Source organism: Oncorhynchus mykiss, chromosome 6 (assembly GCF_057628025.1).
Source record: "Oncorhynchus mykiss isolate SJ-2025 chromosome 6, ASM5762802v1, whole genome shotgun sequence".
NCBI lineage: Eukaryota > Metazoa > Chordata > Actinopteri > Salmoniformes > Salmonidae > Oncorhynchus > Oncorhynchus mykiss.
The window spans coordinates 64,902,501-64,915,721 of NC_143027.1; the positions used below are offsets into that span (position 1 = coordinate 64,902,501).

Genomic DNA, 13,221 nt, shown 5'->3' on the forward strand with positions numbered 1-13,221 from the left:
GTTCCAGCACGATTACCAAAAAAAGCAGCAAAGACAGACGAGAGAAGGAAACACGCCACTACAACATACACGCAGACCTGGGCAAAGTAAGCCTGTTCAGTGATTTCATGCAGGATTTTTGTACTTTTGCAACAGACTGTAAAAGTGAGTCAGCATAGAGATTAAACCAGTCATACATAATTTGACTGTTAATGATGTACTACCAAGAGGAGTTTGTGCTTGAGCAGGATAGAACAGAGGTCACAGTGCCTTTAGATGCACCATCGAATAATTGGTAGTTTCATAGCCGACGTAGGCTGCCAGCAAAATCAATTAGTCAATTACAATTAGTGCTTTGGGACTTTCACGGTACAGCATAGCAGCAATGTTTAAACACAGAAAGAACCACGTGAGGATGTTTGCCTTTAAAGTCAATAGCTTATTAGCAATAATACCTATGGATAGGGAGCGACATATTTCCTCAAATATGACCAGGCGTCCATGTATAATGACTCTCATCTTTAGTTCTGACATGGGTCCAACTCAGTGTTCCTCCGTTAGGGTCGCAGGGTTTGTCCCTCCATTTATCCTTGGTTCTCCAGGATTGAGTGTTAATCTCTCATTGTTTAGCGTTGAGCTCTAGCTGCTACTCATTGCTCCATGCTGGGTCTTCTACAGTCAAGAGTTCAGATACCAGTGCTAAGAGTCTGGGCTTTACATCCTCTTCTCTTAAGACAGGCAGATAAGGCCGAAAGAAAGGCTCTGCAGCTCAGTGTCTCATCTCAGCAGTGCTGGTTTCAGCCAGAAAGCCATGAGGCAAAAGGATTTAACACAGCCAGGCAGGGCAGGACACTCCTCTCCAGAGGGGATTACTTGGAGCAGAGCAGGCCTGCAGAAAACGGACCCCCAACACAGGCAGAGCCATGGTTGACCTGGGAGCACGCACACACAAACACACAAATGGGGTTACCCAGCAGCGCAGACACACACAACTCCCCCTCACACACACACACACAGGATGAGCTGCACATGTTGTTTTTCATTAGGGCAGTCATGGTCAGGAACAAGGAGGCTTTGGCTGGCTGGGTATCTGGCTGCACTAGAGAGAAGGCAGAAGCCCTCATCCTCTCTAACCCGCCATGCACTGTACAATAGTCAGAGAGGCAGTATGAGAGGGAAAAGGAGAGGGGGAGCGAGAGAGAAAAACAGATTAGTGAGAAGTGAGATTCAAAGTGATATGATGGAAGAGGGATTCCTAGTAAATGTTACATAGGGAGCAGGAGAAAGGCAGTTCATTTTGCACCAACTGAGAATTGAAAAGAAGAGTGGCGTTGGAAAAGGCTTTTTCTGAGAAAGACTAAGTGTTATAGTGGGATTGGGACTGAGAGTTGGAGAGTAGATGAAAGTGAGAGTCGGAGAGTGGCCCACAAGTGGGATGTGTGTGATTGTGACAGAAAAGCACATGGCACGCATACAGTAAATTCACACACACACACTCACACACACACAAACAACATACACACACCCGCGGCAGACACACGGCATAGGGGTGCTGTTGGTGTCAGAGCTCCACAGCACGGCTGCCTGCTAAGTGGAACATTATTCTCCTGATCTGGCATGACAGAGGAGGTCTAGCAAACCTCTAAGCTTTCAAAATGGCATTAAGTGCTTCAGCTGTGGATTACAGAAAATTCTAATTTGTAATGCTAAAAAGGAGAGACAAAAAAACAGTTCAGCACAGGGGTAGGCATCCCTGGTCCTGGAGGGCCGCAAGCACTTCATGTTTTTGACCTAGAAGACCAGGTGTGTTGAATTTAGGCAATCACTGAACTGATCGATTAGCTCAGTTGGTCTGGTGTGGTGCCTAGTTGGAACAAAATCCTTCAGTACCTGCGGCCCTCCAGGAACACGGTTGCCTACCCCTGGTTCAGCGGTTCACGTTCACGTTCCCCATCTTCGTCATCATAAACGGTAAGTGGGACAATAGTGATATTTATCTATTTTTCCCAGCAGCGTGTGTAATCCCTTCAGGTCTAGTTCACACATGAGAGAATTCAGTCGGGGTGATACATGTTAAAGGAAACATTAGGTCTTAATAGTTCAGTCAGCCTTCACAGAGATTTCCCTGACGTGTGATACGAAGTGGAGCAACGTTGGCATAGCATCAGCCCTACACGACAACAGGATCTCTACCTTGACCACAGTGAACACGTCATCATGTCGTCATAGTGTCGACGTTCCTCTCTTCCTGTGTCCTGTGCAGAGATCTGTCTGTTGACGCGGGGTAGAAGAACAGCCAGCGTCAGAGCAGACACCTACTGCCGTCTGTACTCTCTGTCTGTGGACAACTTCAACGAGGTCCTGGAAGAGTACCCCATGATGAGACGGGCCTTCGAGACCGTGGCTCTGGACCGGCTGGACCGCATAGGTAAGAGACTACATAGCACAACATGACTTTCAACTCCATATGTATTACTGTAATTGAGCTGATCGTTACAGCCAATCATCCGCCTCTCCATTGTCAAGTATTGTGAAGTATGAATGTATTCAAAGACGTGTTACACTCCCCAGGTAGCGCTCTGTACTAGATTGCCACTGGTTAAAATCCCAGATGGAACAAATGAAACGTGATGTAGTACATTATTATGGATTGGCTGAGTAAATTACAAAGTGAGTCAGCTGCCAGTCACTGTACTGTACATGGAGGTGTCTGTCTGAGAATCAAACACAGATGTGCCACAGCTGAGGAATCCTCTGGAGGGGAGCTGTTTCCAGCTAAGTGAGCAGCCAGCGAAGAGGAGAGGAGGCCGTGCAGTCAGTGTTTGTGTATGTTAGTGACCTGCTCAGGGCCAGTTGGACCAATAGGCCAAGCAAACAGATATGTCATATTAGCTCAGATGTCTCCACCCCTCCCACGCTGGCCTCCACACATCTGGCACCGTGGGCCCTGGCTGCCAGGGAGGAGGGACGGATGGGCACCGCAGAGAGAAGAGAGGAGACAACTCTCTCTATTCTACAGGATATTGTTTTATCATCTCATGTGATAATCTCTCCAGGCAGGGAGAGTGATGTAAGTTAAATAGAGGAAAACCCCATGGTGGTGGTGAGGAACTCACTATATATAGCTCACCTAGTTGACCTAGTGAAAAGTAGTGTATTTAGTTTGGTTAGTAATATAGAATTTACATAACAGACAGTGACAGAATGTCCGGTGCTAACAGTACGAGAATGGATCATCTCACATCTGTTGTATTGGCCCTGAAGAACAGGGGAGGTAGGTGTTTGGAATGCAGTAGTTATGGTTAAGTACGTAGAAGACTGGTTCTTTTCATTCTAGCCCCATTTCAGTGATGTGTACAGCGTGGGCACCGATATGACACTTCATTCAGTTCTCAGCCAGCCCAGACAAATAAAAGATTCACAATGAACGTCAGCACGCCTCTATCATAACTATCTCTGCATGCTTCATGAAAAATGGCTGCAGGCAGGGGGCTCTTTCTTTGGTGAAAATGGTGTTCACCTTTCACCAGTCCTCCTGCATAATGAAGTCATTCACACAGTGATGCCCTACTAATTAATGACTGTCTTAGTGGACCCTGTGCAATCGGATCAGAGCTGGGCCTGCTACGGCGTCGGGGTCAGGGCTGACCGAGAGACAGCCCCCAGCACTGCTCCCCCTAATCGCCAGCCTCTCATATCTGAAATGGAGAGAGATTGATCTGGGCCTAATTGCATTGACAGTAGTGAGCTGAGCGTGCGGGTACTGTACGATTTCAACCCTTTCAGGATTAGTGGTTGAGAAAAAACAGCTGTGTGAATTAACCCTGTCACTGCTGGCACGTTCACCCAAGAGGGATAGGGCTCAGAGTTGAGTTCACCTTTTCCCGAAGAAAGGCTATTTGTTACTTAGCTCGTGAGCTATTTCAGGCCATCCCCATCCTGTCTCTGTAATCTGGTGAGTGGCGGACCCCTGACCCCTCCACCACTGGCCATGGAGCTCTGGCCATCCAATGACAGCAGAAGAGCACTGCCCTACACTGTGAAATCACTGACGTTAGTGTGAACACTGACCAGTCCCTCATTCTTTCCATATCAGTCAGCCATGTCCCCGTTCAGAGCCATGTTTCATCTGCATTCACTTTGCCTCTTATCTACGGCTCCACAGTAAGAGCTAGTCAAACAAACACACACACACACAGTCTGCTGGAGCTATCATCCTTCCTCTGTGTTATTCCTCTTGGTAGGCTACGTTCCCTCCCTCCCACCCTCCCTCTCTCTATCTCCCTCCTCCAAATTTCAGCCAGGGTTTCTCTTTTCTAGCTCTGTCCTTGTGCTCGGTGCTGTTAGGGAGAAGTGCTTCAGAATGCAGCGACCGTGTGACATAGGAATCAAAGAGGAGTCTGGGAGTAGGCTGATCACAGCCATTCTGACGCCCTTTAATAGTCAATGTGCAGCCTAGGGGCTAAAACTCAGTAACACTCAGTGGCCTTTGTTGGCAAATGTGTTGCTTGTTCACAGGATCAGGGGTGATTATGATGTAGCTGGTTATTGTGCAGTAGGGCCAGGCAGTGTGTGGCTAACTGTATAGTGGAAAAATCATCTCTAAATCTGATTCAATTCCAGAGTGTTTAACTAACTAACTGGACGATCTGGCTGATTGTACTCTGTCTGTCTCTGTCTGTCTGTCTGTCTGTCTGTCTGTCTGTCTGTCTGTCTGTCTGTCTGTCTGTCTGTCTGTCTGTCTGTCTGTCTGTCTGTCTGTCTGTCTGTCTTTCTTTCTTACAGGGAAGAAGAACTCCCTCCTGCAGCATAAGGTGCAGCACGACTTGAGCTCCGGCGTTCTCAACTACCAGGAGAACGAGATCATCCAGCAGATTGTGCAGCATGACAGAGACATGGCCACCTGTGCCCACCTCCTCCAGAACATTCCTCCACCTCAGCCCCCGTCTCCGGGGCACACCCCCGTCATCTGGGCTCCCCTCATCCAGGCACCCCTGCAGGCTGCTGCCGCCACCACCTCTGTGGCCATCGCCTTGACGCACCACCCCCACCTCCCACACCTCCCCGCCGCGCTCTTCCGCCCACCGGTCACGGTCCTGGGCTCCAGGAACCTCCAGGACCCTCCCCCCGGCCGGCTGAAGAAGTTCCACACGTCGGCGCCCACCTCATTCATGGGACCTGACTCCCCCTCCAGCACCCCATCTAAACTGCACTGCTCTGGGATGGACACAGCCCTGCTGGCCTCCTTCCGGGCCCACCACACGACTCAGGGGTCAGGGGCAGCCAGCTCCAGTCAACAGGTGTCCAGCAGTAGTGGAACCCAGCCTGGGCCTAGTGGGGCCTCCGCCTTTCCCTTTGGGCCTTTCTCCTCCTCCGGGGGCTCTCCCTCCCACAGCACGGCCCAGCTCCATTCACAGCCCCAGACGCAGCAGCCATTCCGCTGCACAACCCCGCCTCTCGCTGCCCTCTTCCAGCAGGGAGCTGTGGGGGGAGCAGGGATGGGTGGAGCAACAGGGGGAGCTACTGGGGGTGCTACAGGTTGGTCTTCAGGAGGCGCTACAGAAGGTGAAGTAGGAGGAGCAATAGGAGGGGCTGATGAGAGGGCCACAGGTGGGACAATAAGAAGGGCCACTGGTTGGGGTAGACGTGGATCTATAGAAGGATATACCACTGGAGGGCATATAGGAGGAGCCACTGGGGGGTACTCAGGAGGGGCTAGTGGTGGGCACATTAGAGGAACTAGTGGAGGCCATATAGGAGCTACTGGTGGAGCAATGGGAGGGGCAGCTGTAGGGCATATAGGAGGGGCAATGGGAGGGGCTATAGGTGGAATGACAATTGGAGTTCTGGGTACCTCTAGTTCTGGTTGTAGTATCAGCCCCCAGTCCACTGGTTCATCCGGCAACATTCAGTCCTGTCAACTGCTCCACAGCCAGCTGCCCCTAAATCCTCCACAGGTGGGCTCCCTGCAGCAGTTTGCAGGCGGGGGCAGGACTCCTAGTGCATTCTACCACTCCCCCCCTCCAGCCTCCCCATCATCCTCCTCCACCCAGCAGGCCCCAGAGGGTTCCCCATCTCCCCTGGCCCAGTTCAGCCTGGCAGGCTTACAGTCTGGACTTCAGTCTGGCCTCCAGTCTGGCCTGGTCCCTCAGCTGTCCCTGGAGAGGTCTGCCCTGGCCTCGTTGGCCCAGTACGGCTCAGCTAACGGCTCGCCCTGCTACACCCCCCTGGGGCCTAGCCCCACGGTCCAAAGCCCAGTCACAGGAAGGACTTTCCACTACAGCGACTCCTCCAGTGCCACTGGGTCCCACAGCTCTCTGCTCATGCCCCAGACTTCCCTCCCCAGCCAGCAGCACGCAGCCGGCAGTGAGTCTCTGCTGGGGCTGGGCAGCTTCTCTGAGGATATGAAACTATTGTCCTGTTCTAACCCCTCCCTGCCCCAGGATGTGGCCCAGGCCATGGGATACTCCTCACTCCCACGCTCCTCACCCTCTCGCAGCTCGCCCCCACGCTCCTCACCCCCTCGCAGCTCGCCTCCACGCTCCTCACCCCCACGCTCCTCCATGGAGCCAGGATACTGTCTCTCCTCGCCCTACTCCTCCCCCATCCTAGTGCCCAAACCCTGTAGCTCGGTGTCAGGACACATGGCTCCTCCTGTCCCTTCCCAGATGTCTCCAGGACACCTGCAGCACCAGACTCAGTCCCCCGTGGCCTCCCCGGCCCTGCCGCCACGGAAAGGCTCGGCAGCCCACTCTGAACTAGAACCTGTCCGCTCCAAACTAACCTCCAATTTGTGAGGTTTGATCACACCCTCCCTGGACTAGTACACAAACAATCTTCCTGTATGATGTCATTCTCTTTTAGGCTTCACTGTGTTCTAATCGTTATCATTTCCACCATCTTAATATTACTGTGATTTAAAAGAGGACACTTAACCAGGTAACTTCTAGCTCCCTAGACTACTACACTTTCTTTGTTTTTGTTTTGTCCTCCTCCCTTTTTTATTCATACGTATATACATAGAAATATATTTAAAAGATATGCTAATCAAGGGACAGGAGGGTGTGAACAGAAAATGATATCCATTTAAGAGATGGTCATTTCTTTCTTTCTAACTATGCCAAATTCATATGATGGGGTTTGGTTTGATGGTTAGATGGACAACACAATAGTACTTTTTTGCAGGAACCTATGCACTAATACCTGCATGTATAGATGCTTTTTTGTGTGTTTTAAAAGAACAGAATCAACCTTTTCAGTGGAAAATACATGCTTCAATAAGAGCAGACTGACTTATTTTGTCATCCCATACAGGGTCACATGTTGTTGATCCTTAAACTATTATCAATTAGATGACTTATTTATCCACTGTATAGACTTTACCAAACCTTCCGAGGTGGAGAAGAGATTTTAGGAAACCAAAAATGATTTGCCTCCCCTTTGGCCTGTGTGTTGTTGTATTGTCGTAATATTGGGGGGTGTTGAGTGGGCTACAGGCCCTCCATCCCTGTAGTGAGACAGACATCAAGTATGATGTGTTAGTGATAGGCTTCCTGCAGTGTTCTCAACCCTGTCCTAACAAATTCACTTTGTCTTCCAAGCTCATCATGCCGCAAATGTTTTGGATGGACAAGGACAAGTTGAGCCCTGCAATCTGTGTGCTAGTGGACAGAGTGTGTGCATTTATGTGTGTGTGTGTGATAGTGACTGAGTGTGAGTGTGTGTTTGAGTGATTGTCTGTGTGTTTAAGAGAGAAAGAGAGCGAGAGTAGTCTAATGCAGGAGAAGACTAACCAAGGAGGGTTTTGCCTTTTCACAAAACTAGGACTACCATCCCAGCTTGTGTGTGGAGTTGTGTACCTCCAGGACCCTTCAATCTCTCAATGCTAGAAAACACTACACTCACTAGTGCTCCCAGAGCCGTCAATCACACATACTTCACAGTCAGATAATGTAGCGAACACACAGGAAATAGACAATTTGGACATAAGCAATTACGTTTGTTATTGTAATGATATCAGATACCTGTTGAAGTGCTGCTTGATAGAAAAGATCTTACCACTCCATATTACTACCCACAGCTGCTAGACGGTCAACGTAGACATTCTCCCACATTGACTGCCAGTGTTGAGTTGAACATGTTGAATGTATGCGCGTTTCATTGATTTTTTATTTAGAATAAATATGGGTCATGCGGTTTTACATCAAGGAGGTACAGACAGAAAGATGGGTCATGACGGAATAAAAATGGTAGTTGTGGACAATTTCACAGACCTGTATGTTGAGGTTAATCCCAGCGGACAAGAATGGTTGAAATGACGTCATTCCAGCCAGATAGCATGACTTCATTTCAACCAACCAGCTGTAGGCCTGGCTGTGTGTTCTGTATAGGTAGCAGTAATCACCTCTGCTTCTCTCCACAGCCCATCCCTCTCCTGCTCTCCTGCCCATCATAAGGAGCAGCATGTTACCCTGGGTTCAGACAGCTGGGTCCATCTCTATCTCAGTCACACCACTCAGCCACAACACTCTTTTTTAACAACACAGCCCCTGACCTCTGACCCGTGTAGGCCAGCATGGGCTAGTTGACAGAAGTGCACAGTGACCACACTCTAGTCCCTCATTACTACCTCCCTCAGCAGGCCTGTATCAAGGGCTAACCACACACACACACACGCACACACACACACACATACATGGACATGCACACACTCATGCACATGCATACACACACACAAGCCTTGGCAGTCTCCCAGTGCAAATTGCAGTGTTGAATTGAATTAATTTGAACAGAACAGTAAGATTTCTATTAATTAAAAGGGCTTTTAAAATTAGTTATGTTCTCCTATTGGAGTGAATGCAGATCTAAAGTATCGGTTTTAAATCGTCTCTCTTTCTCTCCCTCCCTCTGTTTGTTGTTGTTGTTTTACACCTGGTCTTCTTCTGCAGCGAGGCGCTATCTATCTAGAAATATCTGAAATATTTATTCACTGTCTGTGTCTGTCTGGCATGTTGCACATGACTCACTGACAGGCCGGATTGACAGTGGGAAACCCACAGACATCACCTCAGACAGACAGACAGGGAGGGATTTATTCTCTCAGATAGAACACTCAGCAGCGTGATTGGCTGGACACAGGGAGGGAACAGGGAAGTGATCAGCTCCAGCAGAGGAATATTAATGTCTGTAGTGTGTACAGTGCAATCGTTAAAGACTGTGACTGCTGGAGCTGTTAAAACACAAAGCCAATAGACTGCCGTGGCTGTTTCACATCTGAACAAAAAAACAACAAGAACCTCAACCGGTTTGTTTATTTTCCACAATATGACCTTATTAAGTCCAAGAGTTGGGAAATGTGACTACTTTGGATCGGGGTTGAGGGAGCTAGTGGTTGAGACAGAGGAGTAAATGTGAGGAGACACTGATAGATTGGAGGAATGACGTGGTTGGACAGACGGTCAGGGCGCTGACAGGTAGACAGCCAGCCCATGGGGTGCGCAGGCTGACGAGCTGCTTGTTTTCTGGGGGACGTTGAAGGCATGTCACCCCTGCCTTATGATTGTTCCTGAGCGCTCGTGTAGGTTTGTGGGAGGGAGGAGGATATTGATTTGTGGGTATTTGAGGCAGCTTTTGGGTGTTGCTGAGGTAACGGTGTGTGTGCCTGTGCGTTTGTACATGTGTGTCTGTAGGAAAGATCACAACCCAGCGTTCTCAACCCAGTGCCAGGGTCGATGTCTGGGAGTGGTCGGTGTCTGAAGATGGGTTGGCAGGGGAGGCACAGGTCATGGCTTAAAGAGAGATAGGCACAAGACAGTGATCGATTAGCTGGGTCTGGACCTGACCTGGAAGACCTGAGCCATTATCACAGATAAGGACGTGCATAGTGTGTCAATCATTCCAGTCTGCCGCTGTCATTCAGGGAGCTGTCAGTGTCCCGTCTGAATGTACATGACTCTGTCTCTCACCTAGGCCACACCTCCCTAACACTGAACTGTCTGGTCTTCCTTTGATGCTATTTGTTCTTCAAGTGGATTTGGTTATCTTTGGCCATGTCTACACTTAACACTTACATGCAACTTCTGCTATCAGGATAGGAAGATCACATTGAAAAGACGGGTCTAGATGCACAAAAGTCCCATTGTGTCTCGATTGTGTTCAGATCTGCCTGACCACTTCAGGAGGTGGTCAGGGATGTATTGTGTGCAGATTTCTCCTCAGTCTGGACACAATCAGGCTACCGAAAGTGCATACAGTGGGCGACGTCATCAGCACTCTGCCCACAAGTCTCCAGAAAACGTGTGTTTTGGGTGCGAGAGGCACCTTTTCATAATAATGTTGGAGGAAATACATACCTAGCATGGGAGGAACGTATTTACTGGCTTCATAAATGCTAGCCAGCTAGCTAAAATAAAAAAAAACACAATGTTTTCTTTGGCTAGAGTTATGCTAACCCGTTTGCAATCGCTTTAGCTTTGCTAGCTAGCTTGCTGGTTAGTTACAGAGGTTAGTTGGCTAGCTACAGTAGTTGGCTACTGCCATCAAGTTGTTTTGTTAATATCAGATTTAGCCTGTTCCAACATTTGCAGAATGTATACTGCATTTGAATATAGGAAATGTGGACACGGTAGACATTTAAATGTAGGTGTAGAGGTATGAGGTGTTCAAAATTGATCAGAACTCCATGATCAGAATACTAAAGCTGCATGAACTGTCAAGTCTAGACATGGCCTTTGATTAATTGCTGCTGATAAATTTGTAGCTTTCTATAGATCGTCTTTAAGGATGTCTGTGGGGAACAGAGGCAAACAGAGGCATACCAACGTTATGTCCTTGGAGATTTCAGAGCTCATCCATAAAGACCATCTATGGTAGACTATAAATAGACTTAATTCTACAAAACAGTGAACCGTGTTTGAATTCTACATATCAGAGACTGACTCAATATACAGTAGAGCTATTTCCATTCCATTTCCCTTTTACCATCCATCCAACATGGGAAGGTTGGTGTGTTGTGGAATGCCATAGAAAGCATATGAAGGACATATCAAGGACAGTGAGAGCGTGGCAACTAAAGACTACTCAATTCAAATACAAACAGCCCCTCCATTCTGAATTCATTTCAGGATAGGCAGACATAACCCTTGGATGTTGTCTTTCTGTAATTCAGTAAAAACAGACCAAACAAGTTTACTGTAGAATGGCAGGGTGGAAGTTTGTTCTCTTTCCTTCTGCCTGCAGATGTATGTCATTGTGTTCACCTCTGTCCAGATCACTCCAGGGCCTTAGTGTGTTAGCATGCTCTGGTCCTATAGCACTAGCCAGGGCTGGAGAGCTGGAGGAAGTGGAGGGAAAGGGATTCTGTGCTGCTGTTGTAGTGCTTCATCCCGGACTCTTGTCTGTATAGGAGACTTGGAGAATCTTCTCCTGGCATACCCAGCAGCATTTCCAATTCAGGGCGGTCTCTGTAACACAACACATTTTGATTCCATTTGGACCACTCCCAATTTCCGAACCTAATCTTTGCCTCCCCACTTCCCATTGTGCTGTATTACTGGGCCGTGAATGTGGGTGGGGGAATCCAGTGGTGCACACTAAAAGGAAATCAGCTGCAGTGATTGAGGATTAGAGGTAAAAGCAGCAGAATTGAACCTGCTATTTCGGAGGCTGGGGGGGGGGGGGGGGGGGGAGAGAGAAACCGTTATGTTTACTAGACGCCTTCATAGCTCATTTAGAACCACAGATTCATTCTTAACCTTCAACAAACAAACCATCCCAGCCTATGTAGGCATCTGAGGCAGGGACACATGTAGCAACATAATTCAAATAGAGAAATGGAATGTGGTTAAAACTACTGTTTATGGCAGGGCCTGATGCAACTGACCTCTTTTCCACTCTACTTCGGTCCGATAGAATAACATGAAAATGATGTGAGTTTAATCCCTAAGTATGCTGTTGGGAGCAGTGTTAAGGGTGCAACCCGGATATGGCCCAGTTTAGTGAGAGTGTAGCAAATATGAGTGCGTCAAATCAAGGATGGGTGGTACGCATGAGTGTGCAATTCTGAACCGCATCACCTAGCAACACAGAGGCGTCATGGGTGTTAGTCAAACAAGGCTGCTTTGGAGCAAGACCCTCCAGTTCTCCTCACTGGCTTAGGGGGGAAAGGGCATACAGTACATGGAGTGGAGGTGAACCAACCTGCTTCTCTCTCTTACTGTAGCTTTCGTTTAGCTGAACTATGTATATCTCACATACTCTGATGATACTTAGGATCATATGTCAATGTATATTTACGTATACAGATTTATATATTTCCATAGGACCTATTTATATTTCTGTATTTATTTTAGATTCTTAAGTGACGTCATCATCACCATGATAAAGATAAGCAATGTTCACCAAACTGTGTGTATGTACAGATTCATATCATCATTATGGTTTTTAAACGAAACACATTGTTTGCATTGTATAATCTCTTTGACTTTGGTAATGTGCAGGAGTGGGACATGACGCGCTACGGTACATCACTTTCTATCAGATGGCTTTGTTCTGTTTTGTAACCGCAGTGACAGTCCCACAGCTCTCACACAGACACCTCTCTGCGGAGGACAGTATTTTTGACTGCGTTGCTATTGATCAATGGATATCAATATATATTTGCTGTGTTTAAAATGGGAACCATGGGATATAGCAATAAGGGAGATGTACAGGTATGTTGTGACTGGCTGTGTTTACCAGGCACTGTGTTATCAGCACGACCAGCGCTGTCCAGTAACAATGTGGATGATGAGGGGGGGGGGGGGGGGGGGGCAAAGCATAAATGGGGTTGTTGATAAGCACACATACTGGATAATATTAAAAAGGTATCGAATAAAATATAAGGAACAACTGCTTTGAGTGTTTTCTCCATTCATTGTCTTATTCAGTGTTTGCTGTAGAATGTGCCACACACATGCCCAAACCAATACATTCACTAGTACATGTAGCCACACACGTGCCCTAGCAAATACATTCACTAGCACATGTAGCCACAGTTCAGTACACACTCCTGCCTTTCACATGTTCTCATCACCACTCAGCACCTCTCTCTCACACTTTTTCCCCCCTCTCTCTTTTACTTTCTCTCTCTCTTATGCACATGCACACAGGCAGGCAGTGAGAAGAAGTGCAGCTCCTCAGAATGCTATGCTGCATGGCAGACTGTAAAAGGGGGACTGTCTAACTCTGCCCCTGTGAGCACTC

The 13,221-nt window shown here is 48.0% G+C and overlaps 1 protein-coding gene across 1 annotated transcript in view; it reads left to right on the forward strand.

Moving 5' to 3' along the window:
- LOC149983048 (potassium/sodium hyperpolarization-activated cyclic nucleotide-gated channel 4-like) overlaps positions 1–12,865 on the forward strand; it is a 95,931-nt gene extending 83,066 nt beyond the window's left edge. The window contains exons 7-8 of the mRNA XM_090238561.1: positions 2,243–2,407; positions 4,765–12,865. Of these exons, the coding sequence (XP_090094687.1) occupies positions 2,243–2,407; positions 4,765–6,776 (2,177 nt within the window). The 3' untranslated portion in view covers positions 6,777–12,865. The remainder of the gene's footprint in view (positions 1–2,242; positions 2,408–4,764) is intronic.
- The last annotated feature ends 356 nt before the right edge of the window (positions 12,866–13,221 follow it).